Source organism: Podarcis erhardii (genome assembly GCF_964252035.2).
Source record: "Podarcis erhardii genome assembly, chromosome: 7".
NCBI classification, from domain to species: domain Eukaryota; kingdom Metazoa; phylum Chordata; class Lepidosauria; order Squamata; family Lacertidae; genus Podarcis; species Podarcis erhardii.
In genome coordinates this window covers 58,435,351-58,448,974 of record NC_138511.1, presented here as the reverse complement: position 1 = coordinate 58,448,974, position 13,624 = coordinate 58,435,351, and the positions used below count along the sequence as shown (strand labels likewise).

Sequence of the window (13,624 nt, the reverse complement as noted above, 5' to 3'; positions counted from 1 at the left end):
TACGCCGAGCTGAGCTTTGAACGTTGGACTTTCCTCATCATGGGATGTGCCCAGTTTTGTTCAGTCTCGGGGGTGGGGGGGGGCACTGGGCTTTCCTGTGACTTCAGAGGAACTTCAGCTAAACTAAAACTAGCCCACCTCCACCCAAGGCCTGTCAGAGGTTCAGCCAGAGGCTTTCAGGACTCCCGCTTGCCTATCTGATGCATTTGAGCGAAAGACTCTGCATTTAATTCCTTCACCACCATCTCAAGCCCAAGCATTGGCCCATCTACGCTCACAGTAGGAGGTGACATAAGTTTATAAAATTATGCATGATATGAAGAAAGTATACAAAGACATTCCCCCCCTCCTTCTTATAACTCAGACATCCACCGAAGCTGAATGCTGGCAGATTAAGGACTGGTAAAAGAAAATCTTATTGCAGCTCACAGTTAAACTATGGAACTCACTCCCACAGGGAGCAGTGATGGCCACTTTAAAAGAGGATTGCCAGCTGCTGGAAACCAGAGGAAAGCAGAGGCTCTTGTGTTCAAATCCTGCCTGTAGCTTTCCCACAGGCATCTGGTTGGCCACTGTGAGAATAGGATTCTGGGCCGCATAGGCCACTGGCCTGATCTAGCAGGCTCCTCTTATGCTCTTAGGACCACAACTGATGGGAGTTGTGGTTCAAAACACCTGGAGGCTGCCAGGCTAGGGGAGCCTGCTCTGCAGGGAGTACTTTCCTAGCCCTGAAACCTGCGATCCCAGAGGTTGGAAACTTTTGCAGGCCAAGCAGGTGTTCTGCAATGCAAGACTAGCTAACATGCCATGTAGGGACAGGATGGGGTAGGGGAAAGATTCCTGCTACTCTTTACGGATGTAGAACATGGGTAGGCAAACTAAGGCCCAGGGGCTGGATCTGGCCCAATCGCCTTCTAAATCCGGCCCGCGGACGGTCTGGGAATCAGCGTGTTTTTACATGAGTAGAATGTGTCCTTTTATTTAAAATGCATCTCTGGGTTATTTGCGGGGCACAGGAATTTGTTCATTTTCCCCCAAAAAACATAGTCCAGCCCCCCACAAGGTCTGAGGGACAGTGGACCGGCCCCCGGCTGGAAAAGTTTACTGACGCCTGATGTAGAATCTCCCTGCTCCCCTCCCCTGAGCCTAGGCTGGCTGGCTGGGTGCAGAGCCTCTTTCCATCAGCAGATCCTGCCTGAGACTACAAGGGGTGGGGAAGGCTGCCTCCCTCTCCTCCTGGCTTCCCCCCACCCCACCCTCAGGCCTGTCTGGTGGCTCCCACCCTCCCAGAGGCCTCTCGGGCCTTCTCCTTTGGCGGTGCTGAGCTTTCCCTTGAACCCAGCCAGTTGCACTGTGAGGGGTTTTCCCAGCCCCAGAAATCACCTGACTTCGAAGCAACTTCCTGGAGCCTCTGTGCTGTTGCTCTTGCTGCGTGGGTGAGCAGCAGGGCAGGGCTTGTTGGGACTGGTTTCAGATTGTGTCTGTGGAGACGTGAGGCAGGGAGCTCAGCCCATCACTCAGCCTCTCGGCTTGGAGAAGCTCAGCGGGAAGGCAGAAGAAAAGGGCTTGCAAATACCTGCGATTTGGGCCTCTCTCGATCTACCCATTGTGGGGAAAACCCCACACCCATTTCAGCCGGAGTTTATGTAACCGCTCTGAAATGCATTTGTTTAATTTATTGGTTGCACTTTTGTACCACCCCTTTCCTCCAAGGAGGTCAAGGTGGTGTACATGGTCCCCCCCCTCTCATATAATGCGCACAACAACCCTGCAAGGTAGGTTAGACTAAGAGGCAGCGGCAGGCGCCAGGTCACCCCAGAGAGCTTCATGGCTGAGGGTGGGGGAGGGATGTGAACCCTGGTTTCCCCGGTTCTAGTCCAACACACTAACCACTCTAGGAGCCAGTGTGGTGTGATAGGGTGTCAGTCTATGACCTGTGAGACCAGAGTTCGAATCTCCACTCGGCTATGAAGCTCACTGGGTGGGGCCAGTCTTCATCTCTTAGCCTAATCTACTCACAAGGTTGTTGTGAGGATGAAATGGTGAGGAGAACCAGGTACACCACCTTGAAATCCTTTGGAGATGAAGGTGGTATATAAATAATTCTTTCTTTCTTTCTTTCTTTCTTTCTTTCTTTCTTTCTATACGTACATACATGCCACACTCGGTCAATCAGCTCCACAGGTCCAGCTGTATGGACAGCCATTGATCTGCTCCCTGGAGCTTCAAGGAGGGAGGGCAGCAGCCAAGTAGACATGAGTGACTCTGATGGCTTCCAGGCTCCCTAAGAAGCTGCCTTATACTAAGTCAGACCATTGGTCCATCTAGCTCAGTATTGTCTACACTAACTGGCAGCTGCTTTACAGGGCTTCAGGGGGGAGACATTCCCAGCCCTCCCTAGGGATTGAACCTGGGACCTTCTGCACGCAAGACAGATGCTCTACCCTTCACTGTGTGAGGGTTGTCACATTGAAGGCAACAGAGGAGGAATTGCAGCATTTAAAAATTCTGCTGTCACACCTGTCCATGGGGCGATAGCTCCTTCCATCTGCAGCCTTAGCTTCTGCTCACCTCTCTCTGCCTTTCCAGATACAGCTCCCTGTAGAGACCAGGAAGACAGAGCAGCCTCACCCAGTCTGAGCCAAGGTGGAAGGGGAATCCCCTCCTTCCCTACCTCCCCACTCCCCCCACCCCACCGTGATTATAGATAAACAAGGAAAGAGTTTCCTCTGGCCGTGGGGACAGAGACTGGGCACTGCTGAGCTCCTAGCCCAACAGGAAGCATAATCATAAATAGGCAAAGGTTGTCCAGCTTAGTTGGGTTCCTATGATACAGGGCTAGTGTGCTTTGTAGTCCTTACCTTGGTTGACCTCTAAACAACTCAGAGTGCCGTTGTTCCCATTTTGCAGATGGGGAAATAGTTACTGGTGGAGACAGATTGTAGTGAGAATAGGATGCTGGGCTACATGCGCCTCTGGCCTGATGCAGCACCCAGGCTCTTCTTATGCAATAAGTTGAGCTTTGAACAGATGTTCCCATCCCATCATTTGATTCTCTGGACTACAGTGTTATGCGGGGGGCGTCCCCCTCTCCTTCTGCTGCATAGAAGGACCCCAAGGAAGCAGGCAGGTTTTTCCAGAGGAGAGCATCAGGACAAAGAAAGCACAGGGCAAGCTGAAAACTGCTCGGAGTCCCATTCTTTCTAGGCACAGGGCAAGCAGAAGTGTGGACAAGCCCAAAGTCTTTCTTCACATAGCACATAGTTAAACTATTGGAACTCACTTCTACAGGGGACAGTGATGGCCACCAACTTGGATGGCTCTAAAAGAGGGTTGACCAAAATCATAAGGTTATTGATGGCTACGAGCCAGGATGGCTATGCTTTGCCTCCACAGTTTGGAAGCAACCATGCTTCTGAACGCCAGTACAGGATGCTGGACTAGACTGGCCACTGGCCTGATCCAGAAGGCACTTCTTACATTCCTATGTTCCTCCCTCCCTTGTGCTGCCCGTTGCCCCAGGCTGGCATGCTCACCTCCCTTCTGACATGGCATCCAGCTCATCCCCATTCCCAGCAGCCTTTCCACAGAACGAGATGCTTCCTGCCCTCTCCTGCATGACTCATCCTGTGCCTGGGGAAGGCAGCTGCCATCGGGCTGCACCTTGCCTATCCTTTCCTCTGGAAGAGACCTGGGCGGGGAAATGCCCATCAGAAGATCAGAAGCAAAGAGGAAACCTCTCCTCTGATGGGGTGTGGGAGCCAGTGGCTGAGCCCTGGGCAAGCTGGAATAATAAATCATCATCCAGGGGACCATGTGTCTGAGCATGTTCAGAGTGCATTTTTTTCTCATCCCACCTATCGCAGTGTCATGGTTAGAGTGCTGGCCTAGGGACCTGACGGACCAAATCCCTACTCAGTCATGAAGCTCACTGGGTAACCTTGTAAAGGTAAAGGGACCCCTGACCATTAGGTCCAGTCGTGACTGACTCTGGGGTTGCGCGCTCATCTCGCTCTATAGGTCAAGGGAGCCGGCGTTTGTCCGCAGACAGCTTCTGGGTCATGTGGCCAGCATGACTAAGCCGCTTCTGGTGAACCAGGGCAGCACACGGAAACGCCATTTACCTTCCCGCCGGAGTGGTACCTATTTATCTACTTGCACTTTGACGTGCTTTCGAACTGCTAGGTTGGCAGGAGCTGGGACAGAGCAATGGGAGCTCACCCCGTCGCGGGGATTCGAACCGCCAACCTTCTGATCGGCAAGTCCTAGGCTTTGTGGTTTAACCCACAGCACCACCCGTGTCCCTAGGGTAACCTTGAGCAGTGACCAATCTCTTAGCCTTACCAACCTCAGGGTTGTAGTGAGGATGAAGAGTGAGAGACCATGCATGTCAGCTTGAGCTTCCAATCTGTGACAGCTATGACAGCAAGCAGTACCTTTAAAGTGGGGTTTTAAATTTACTTGAGAGAGTTTTTATCATGGCCTTAACCTGATTTCCTTTCCTGCTTTTTTACAAGTCCTTTGAATTTAGGTGCATGATCCACTACATTACTGGCTTGCTTTAATGCAAGAGTTAAGCACACATGCTTCTCTCCTTCTCACTGAAATGGGCAGGGCTAAGTTGCCCTTAGCTTGGTTAGGTGGCATCCCAAATTTGCAAGAGAGAGGTGTCCCTACCCCTGTGTACAAACAACAGCTCTGAGGGGAAATAATACTACAATTATAAGCAGATGGTGGAAGTTATTTCACAGCTGCTGCCTGTTATCTTTGAGAATTCTCGGAAGGGGAGTGTTGTCCCTACCTTCAAAAGAGGAGGAAAGGTGGATCCAGGAAATTACAGACTAGTCAGGGCTGAACTCTGCAGCAACACTACTATGGGGTTGGTCTGTGAGTATCAAGAAAAGAATGCATTGATTACTAGGAGCCAGGATGAGTTTACCAAGAATAAGTTGTGCCAGGGAAACTTTATCTCCTGACAATTGGAAATTGCAGAGTTTAGAGAAAATGAAGGATAAGGTGCGAGACTGGTTACATTATGCTCAGATTAAAGAAGTTTTTAAAAATGATAAAAAGTTAGGGTTCCAGGTGGAGAAATCGAAGTTAGAAACTGAATTGTTAGAACCAAAGACTAAGGTATTATCTAGAATGTATAACTTGCTGTTAAAATGGAATACACAAGACGAAATGGTTAAATCGGCTATGATAAAATGGGCACAGGACATTGGGCATAACATCATGTTTGAGGACTGGGAAAGGTTGTGGACCACTGGGCTGAACTTCACCGCATGTAATGCTCTGAAGGAAAATGTAATGAAAATGATATATAGATGGTACATGACCCCAGTTAAACTTGCCAAAATATACCATTCGTCTGATAATAAATGTTGGAAATGTAAAGAAAACGAAGGAACATTCTTTCACCTCTGGTGGACATGCCCTAAGGTGAAGGTATTCTGGGAAATGATATATAATGAGCTGAAAAAGGTATTTAAGTATACCTTCACTAAGAAACCAGAGGCCTTCCTTCTGGGTATTGTCGGCCAGAAGGTGTTAAAGAAGGACCGAACATTCTTTATGTATGCAACAACGGCAGCAAGGATACTCATCGCAAAAAAATGGAAAACTCAAGATCTACCCACACTGGAAGAGTGGCAGATGCAACTGATGGACTATATGCAACTGGCCGAGATGACTGGCAGAATCCGTGACCTGGGAGAAGAGAAGATGGAGGAAGACTGGGAGAAATTCAAGAAGTATCTACAAAAACATTGTAATTTGGTTGAATGTTAAGAAGGATGCTAGATTATAAAAAATTGGCCACCACTAAATTAGATTTGAAATTTGATGATAAGTGAGACTAAAGAAAATATAAAACTTTTTGGAAGAAGTGCTAGATTATATTTGAATGTGTGGACATGAGATTGTAAACAAGTTGATAATTTGTTTGGAAAAAACTTTTAACGATGTAAATGGGAGCGGGAGACGCGAGGGAGTCCAAAGAAGTCATGAAATTATGTCTGTGATAGAAGTAAGATTGTTTATTATTTGTGCATTTATATTTAAAAACTTTAATAAATATTTATAAAAAAAAAAAAAAAGGAAACTTTATCTCCTTTGCTGATTGAGTTACTAGGTGGGCAAGGCATGCACACACTACATCTTGGTTTCAACAAAGCCATCCACAAGGGCTCCCACAATCTCCTTGTTGACAACATGGTAAAAACATGGGCTGGATAATAACACTGTTAGGTGGATCCACGGGTGGTTGAGCAACCATAGCCACCGAGCGCTCACTGTGAATGGCTCTGCGTCAGCCTGGAGGGAAGTTTCAAGAGGACTGCAACAGGATTCATAGAATCATAGAACTGTAGAGTTGGAAGGGCCCCCCAAGGTTCAGCCAGTCCAACCCCCTGCAATGCAGGAATCACAACTCTAGAATCCCTGACAGATGGCCACCCAACCTCTCTTTAAAAACCTCCAATGAAGGAGAGGCCACCATCTTCCAAAGGAGTCCGTTGCACTGTCAAACAGCTCTTAGCACCAGAAAGTTCTTCGTAAGGTTCAGTCAGAATCTCCTTTGCTGTTATTTAAATCCATTGGTTCACATGCTTCCCTCTGGAGCAGCAGAAAACAATCTTGCTCCATCTTCCCTGTGACAGCCCTTCAGGTATTTGAAGTTGGGTATCATATCACCTTTCAGTTTTCTCCAGGCTAAACATCCCCAACTCTCTCAACCATTCCTTATAAGGCTTTGTTTCCAGACCCTTTATCACTTTGGTCTCCCTCTTCTGCACACATTCCAGTTTGCTGAAGACGTCAAGAGACTATCTTGACCGTGAGACTGACTGACTCCAGCTACAAAAGCTGAGGCTGCTGAACAGACTATTGCAATGCGGTATTATTTAGGGGGGTGTTGCAGAAGGCTGTACCTGTTACTGGTATTATTTTTGTGTGGAAATTGTTCTATTATTTCTATGTGAAAAAATTTCAAATTTGGAACTTTTTGATTTGGGGGGGGTTATGTTTGTAATTATTTGAGATGTTTGTAATGTCCACCTTGAGCATGTTTTGAACTATGGAAAGGTAGCATACAAATAAAATAATGCATCTACGTATGTATTTTGTCAATATGGTTGGAAAGTACAAAGCATTCTGCTGCTCATCAATTTTCTAAATGACTTGTCTGAGTGTGTAGAGAGGGTGCCTATCTAATCTGCAGGTTGAATGAAGCTGGGAGGAACAGCTTAAACCACAGAAAGAAGAATCAAGTTTCAGAATGATATTGACAGGCTGGAATGCTGGACTGAAACCTACAAGATGAGATTCAGAAGAGACAAGCGTAAAGTCCTGCATTTAGGTACCAGGAATCAGGAACGCAAGTATTTTCTTCCTCTCTCACAACATCTCTCTTGATCTCCCACATCAAGTATGGAGATTAGGCTAGATCACCGCCTATAACCTCCACACCACACACCACCAGCTCTGACTCAATCCCTGTCACCCCATCCTTCCTCCAGAAGCTGGTCTCCGTGCCCTTTAAATCTGAAAGCAGGGAGACCTTTTAGAATTAGCCAGCTAGCCAGCAAACAGAGAAGGCTATGGGTGCCACCTAGTGGCAGCACCCTCCATAGCACCAAAAGCACCACAGACCATGGTCAGAATGCAGGCAGAGAGAGGTGCCAACCCACCAGTCAAGGACACACACAAATGTTGTCTATCCCCCTGACCCATTCCTGTTTGCATCCATCTGTTTGCCCCTTGGAGCTTTATCTGATCAAAGCCCCCATAGCCTGGAGTTTCTTTTGAATCTCAGGCAAGAAAATTCTCATGGAGGACAGAACTCCAAATGGGCCTAGTTACAGACCCTCCAAGTGTTCCTCTTTTCCAGGAACATCCCTGATTTAGAGAAGCCATCCCAGTTTCTGATTTGATCCTGGAATGTCCCACTTTTCCTTAGGATGTCCCTAATTTCATTGGAGAAATGTTGGACAGGTATGGAGTTATCTGACCGCCCCCCCCCCCCAAGCCACCTAAAGGCAACCCAGTATAGCCCAGAGGCCCCCTTGTCACAAAGGTTCTGGCTTTGGGATTAATTAGGGTTGCCACACATCTGGAATTTCCCAGACATCGCTGGGATCTGGCCATCGGAAACAGTGTCCAGTGTCTCTGGACTGTCTGAACCACAATGCACAGGATGGCTGCCTTTCTCCACCCCTCTGCTTGCCACCTTCTGCGACACTGTTGCTTCCACATTTGAGGAATGCCAGAAAGGAAGCTCACAGGCAGAGGCCTTCATTGCACTTTTTTCCGGCACCTGCTTAAAAGCTCAACAACTTTTGCGTCCAGATTTTCACTTTTTGAAATATAGCAACCCCTAGATTATTTTATCCTGTTTATTTTATCAGTGAGCCTGTGCAATCCAGGAGGCTAGGGACAGAGATGTGGATTCCAGTTCTCCTTCCACAAGGGGCTCTTTGTGCAACTTTGAGCATGCCTTTTCAGCCGGCTTCTGTTCGTAGTCTGTAAGACTAGGGAGAGGGAAGCTCTGAAAGGAAGCAGAAAAATATACAGGTGGTGAAACATATTGCAGGCTGAAACTCACAGCAGCAAAGCCCATTTGGGAGAAACCAGCTTCTTGCCTACTTCCACCACCCCTCCGGCATCTTGCCACCCTGCAAGTTCTCCTCCTCTGCCACCTTGACCTGCCAAACCACCATATAGCTTCCCCTTCCATCACCAGCTTGAGATCCCCTGTCCTTTGGGCTCACTTGCCTGCTGCAGCCTGTGTCCTCTGGCCACCAGCCTCTGTGTAGCATCCCAGGGCCTCTTGGGCATCGCTCTTTCCTTCTATGTCCTGCAGCCACAGAGTCTGGTCCTGCCTTTGGAACTGCACCAAACAGAGGGCTTGATTCATTCATTTATTATTTTACTTGTTGCATTTATATATCACTTTTTTCCTTCAATGAGCTCAAGGTGGCCTATGCGGTTCTTCGCCCACCCCCTCCATTTTATCCTCACAACCACCCTGTGGGGTAGGTGGAGGCTGAGAGGCAGTGACTGACCCACAAGGTCACCCAGTGAGCTTCACGGCTAAGTGGTGATTCGAACCCAGGTGTTGGCCCTACACTCTTAATGCTACACCACATTGGCTTGGCTGACATTGATGCTCTGCTGTGGAGCCCATTCTGCTCAGGAGTGGCCTGCGTCTCCCACAGCAAAACCATGAAGGGAGGTGGAGGAGAGATCAGCCAGCTGGGGAGGGGCTGGGCTGGCTGCTGCCAGTTGAGCGAGTGTCACTTCTGTTGCCATGGATGGACACCCAGCAGGGGCAGGGTAGACTGAGAGGTGGGAGACTGGACTCAGGGTTGCTGCAGAGGGAGAAGGGTGGGATATAAATTTCAACAAGAGATGATCTGTAGGGTGGGGGGGACCAGTATGAAGTTCTGCTGCCGAAGCCCATTAGCACAGCTTGAACGCAGCTCCATTCTCTCCCTTTGGTAGGGCTTCCCCAGAGGACCTTCCCACTGGCATTCTCCAACCTGTCCTCAGTTCGGGATGGCCTTAGCCCTTGGGATTTGCAAAATAATAATTGCAAAAATAAACCCTTGCCTTGGGGCACAGGTACGTGGAGGCCCTTCCATTAGGAGTAGCCCTCCAGATATAGAATCATAGAACTCTAGAGTTGGAAGGAACCTCAGGGGCCATCTAGTCCAACCCACTGCACTCCAGGAATCACAACTAAGGAATCCCTGTCCATCCACCCACAATGAAGGAGAGTCCATCACCTTCCCAGGTAGCCCATTCCACTGAGACTCCAATTCCCATCAGACCGAGAACAGCCAGGGAGAATAGCAAGAGCTGCAGGTCCTGACAGCTTTGGGGGCGGGGTACAGATTTGCCCCCCACCCCTGCCCTACCATCTTTCCAGCTGAAGAGGAGCCTTGAGGAAGTGACTCCTGGGAAACGGGGGGGTTTCCGCTCCAGGCCCACCTGCACAAGCAGTTCTTGCTGCTCCCTGAGCAGCTCCAGGTAGCGGCTGCTCCACAGGAGCTTCTCAGCTCGCAGCTCCTGGCTAATGTGCTGCACCTCAGCCTCCAGACCCACCAGCTGCCCCAGCATGGTGCTGCTGGACTCCTGGAGCATCTGCACCATCTTCCCCAGTTTCTCAGCACCTGGAAACACCAAGATCATAGAATCGTAGAGAAGGAAGGGTTCAAAGGGTCATCTCTAGTTCAACCCCCTGTGATGCAGGATGTTAGATACCTTGCCCCCAACTGCCTCTGCCTGTGAACTTCAGGCAACCCTCAGACAAGAAACCCAGAGGTTGGTGGCAACAGAGCCTTTGCTCAAGATGTAAGAGCAATGGCCATCTCTCTCTCTTGCTCACCACCATTCCATGATTCTGTCCGTGGAAGTTCCATCTAGGAATCATTAAGAAAACAACTAAGAAGAGGCCTGCAGCAGCTGGATCAGGAGGCCCATCTAGTTCAACCCCTTCATCTCACTCCCCCCCCCCAAAAAAAAACCCCATGCCCATCATAAGTCTACAAACCTGCCTCTTGGGGCTCAGGGGTTGTTGGTGAGGAGAGGAGTCCATCTCCTTGGTGGGCTTCACTGATGTCCTCCAGCCATGAAGTCATTGACGAACAAGCCTAAGACAGCAGCAGAGGGTGAGAACATCAAACTCAAGGTTTTATTGTGGATTGGGGGGGGGGGTCAGTCTAGTCCCTTCCAATTCTTGGGGTCCTGTACCCAGTGAGGGTTAGTTAGTTTGCTAAACTAGTCAGACAAGTTTCTTTGTAAAACAATGACCTTAGCTGGCCACTTAAGTGTCTTCATCAGCATCCCAAAAGAATGAGCCAGGTAGCAAAAGCTACAGCTGAGTGATGGTTCCCACTGGGTTAATGGGCGGGGCTCACATCCACCACCATTCCTAGCTGCTGGGTAGGAGAACAGCAGCCAGAGTGAGCTGGAAGCTGGAGACACAGAGACATGCTTCCTCTATGCTGGATCCAAAGCTGTGACAAATGGAGAAGCAAGATCTGTTGGGGTGTTGACGTTGTGAGCCCCTCCATCTTCATCCTCAGGTTGTATATATGTGTAAATAAAACTATGTACTCTAAAGACACCACAGTCTTCTCTAACCTTCATTCCAAGAAAACCAAACCCTGGGTAAGCTCCTGGAACCCCAGGATGCTCTCACGATTTGGAGACTGGGGTTGCGTATAACAGTATTTTAGACCCCCAGCCTTTATAACACTCTGACACCCCGAAGGCTGAGGTGTCTATTTAGCTTGGATAGAGGTGGGGGGTTACTTGCAAGATTCAGGGCTGTTACCTCCTGCACAAGGTCAAAGGCGGCTTCCCAGCAGAGCTTGTAACAGAACAAGATAACCTGTGGAGGTGGAAAGAGAGCAGTTAGAAGAGAGCAGTTAGAAATCCCACCCACCCCCTTTCTCACCTGAGGGTGCATTACCTGACCTACCAAACTGCCTCACATTTACAGCATTATATCTGCCAGGGCTTCCCCAAAAGAATCCAGGGCATTGCAGTTTGGTGAAGTGCAAACCTCTGAACCACAATGCGCAGCATGGCTGCCTTTCTCCACCCTCTGCTTGCCACCCACATTTGAGGAATGTCAGAAAGGAAGCTCACAGCCTGCGGTGTCTGTACTCTGGAACTCCCTGCCTATAGATATCAGGCAGGGACGTTCATTGCACTCTTTTACGGCACCTGCTAAAAACATTTTTGTTTAGACAAGCCTATGCAGATGCTTAGAAAGCTGATGCGGGTTTTAATCTATTTTATTGGTTTTATCTTTTGAATGTTTTGTGTGTGGTTTTTTTAAAGTTGTTTTTCTGATAAATTTATAGCTTTATTCTCTTTGTAAACCACTTTGAGGGTTGTTTTTTACAACCAAGCAGTAGGTAGGTATTATGAAACAAATAAATAAGGAGTAGGCAGCAGAGAGTTTAAAAAACAAGACACAATTAACAAGGGAGTTTAAAACCCACACACAAACCCCACAGAACCTCCCCCAATTCACTCTAACCCGTACCCTCCAACATTTCTCCGATGAAAATAGAGACATCCTAAGGAAAAGCGGGACATTCTGGGATCAAATCAGAAATGGGGATGGCTTCTGTAAATCCAGGACTGTCCTTGGAAAATAGGGATGGTCTGCTAACCAACATGCAAACCTTTCAAAATTTAAAAGTGAAATGTATGTACATACTCTAACTCTTTCCCCACCAAACAATTTTAGAAGCCAGATGTTACTCTGGAAAAGCCATCACTAAATGGAATTTTGTTTCTTCTTGAAAAACGACAAACCCTGTCCATATTGCATCAAGGGGTCAGTTGCGAGCCCACAACACTGGCAGAGATGGGGGTGTAGCCGGTGCCTAAATGGTGCCGTTTTACCCCTGCCTACGCCACTGCAAAAGTTCAGCAAGGTCCGTTTGTGCAAAGGCAAAACTCAGTGATCTCCTGAAAGGCTCCTCCCCTTTGGCTGACTGATCCCAGAGGGGAAAACATGAGCTATGTTTCACCCAGTCACAAGGCTACTCCCAGCCTGCTAATGAAGTCCTACACTACTCCACATATACTAACCCACACAGCTCGCCAGAGGAGAAGAAGCCCATCCAGGGCCTTTGGCACCAGTGCCAAAAGCAACTTGAAGCCAGCTCTGGGGTGGAGCAGCCTCTTGTGGGGCACCATGGTGCCTCTGCAGAAGAAAGAGGAGAAACTGTGGGTCTCATAAACACCAAAAAGGCAGGAAGTGCCTAGGATCAGCTAATAACTACAGCACATCTTCTTTCCTGATATTTGTCATGGATGACATTGCATCTCTCTCTCTCTCTCTCTCTCTCTCTCTCTCTCTCTCTCTCTCTCTCTCTCACACACACACACACACACACACACACACAGGCATGCTGTGCAGAATTTGCCTCCTGCCTCCAGGATGCCTGCCTTGACCCACCCACCCAGCAGAGTGCCATCTTCACCTGCTCTCGCTCCACTGCTGCAAGCAAAACCAGGTGCCCAAGACAGAGACTGGGATTGTGGCTTCCCCTCTGGGATGCTGCCTTGGGAGGGATAAGCGCCTGCCTGACCCAAGAGGATGAGTGCAAGAGAGGAAGGGGGATTAGCCCTTTCATTAAGTCTTAATCTCGCCTCTCCTTGCCTCTCATTTCCAGGCATTGCTGGTGCTCTGGGAACAGATTACCAGGCTCCCAAACCTCAGGTCCCAGCCACACCTGGAGGCCCACACAGCCACTCGCTTGCTGAAAGCTAAGCAGGGCTGGCCAGTGGCTGGCTAAGAGACATCCCACGAGCCACACAGAGACTGCCTGGGGCTCCAAGATGGAAGCAGTTCTTGCTGCTAATGCAGACTGAAGCTCTGCACAATTTGCAAACTCCTAAGGGGCACAGAGGAACGCTGGTGGCGCTGTGAGTTAAACCACAGAGCCTAGGACTTGCCAAACAGAAGGTCGGTGGTTCGAATCCCTGCGACGGGGTGAGCTCCTGTTGCTTGGTCCCTGCTCCTGCCAATCTAGCAGTTCGAAAGCATGTCAAAGTGCAAGTAGATAAATAGGTACCGCTTCGGCGGGAAGGTAAATGG

At 48.9% G+C, this 13,624-nt stretch overlaps 1 protein-coding gene across 1 annotated transcript; it reads right to left on the bottom strand.

Annotated features, from left to right (window-relative positions):
* Positions 1-8,393: 8,393 nt before the first annotated feature.
* Positions 8,394-12,922, bottom strand: LOC309345384 (uncharacterized protein). The gene is made up of 6 exons (XM_081868397.1): positions 12,613-12,922; positions 11,339-11,395; positions 10,553-10,652; positions 9,991-10,172; positions 8,773-8,887; positions 8,394-8,545 (listed from the first exon to the last, which is right to left on the bottom strand). The coding sequence occupies exons 1-6, from the start codon at positions 12,718-12,720 to the stop codon at positions 8,529-8,531; spliced, it is 579 nt and encodes a 192-aa protein (XP_081724523.1). The 5' UTR covers positions 12,721-12,922; the 3' UTR covers positions 8,394-8,528.
* Between the last annotated feature and the right edge of the window lie 702 nt (positions 12,923-13,624).

Excerpts from the sequence above, each read along its gene's own strand:
- LOC309345384 (XM_081868397.1), bottom strand. The coding sequence starts at position 12,720 with ATGGTGCCCCACAAGAGGCTGCTCCACCCCAGAGCTGGCTTCAAGTTG. Across the intron at positions 10,653-11,338 it reads CCTTTGACCTTGTGCAGGAG|GCTTGTTCGTCAATGACTTC; the intron begins GTAACAGCCCTG and ends CTGCTGTCTTAG. Across the intron at positions 10,173-10,552 it reads CCCTGAGCCCCAAGAGGCAG|GTGCTGAGAAACTGGGGAAG; the intron begins GTTTGTAGACTT and ends TGGTGTTTCCAG.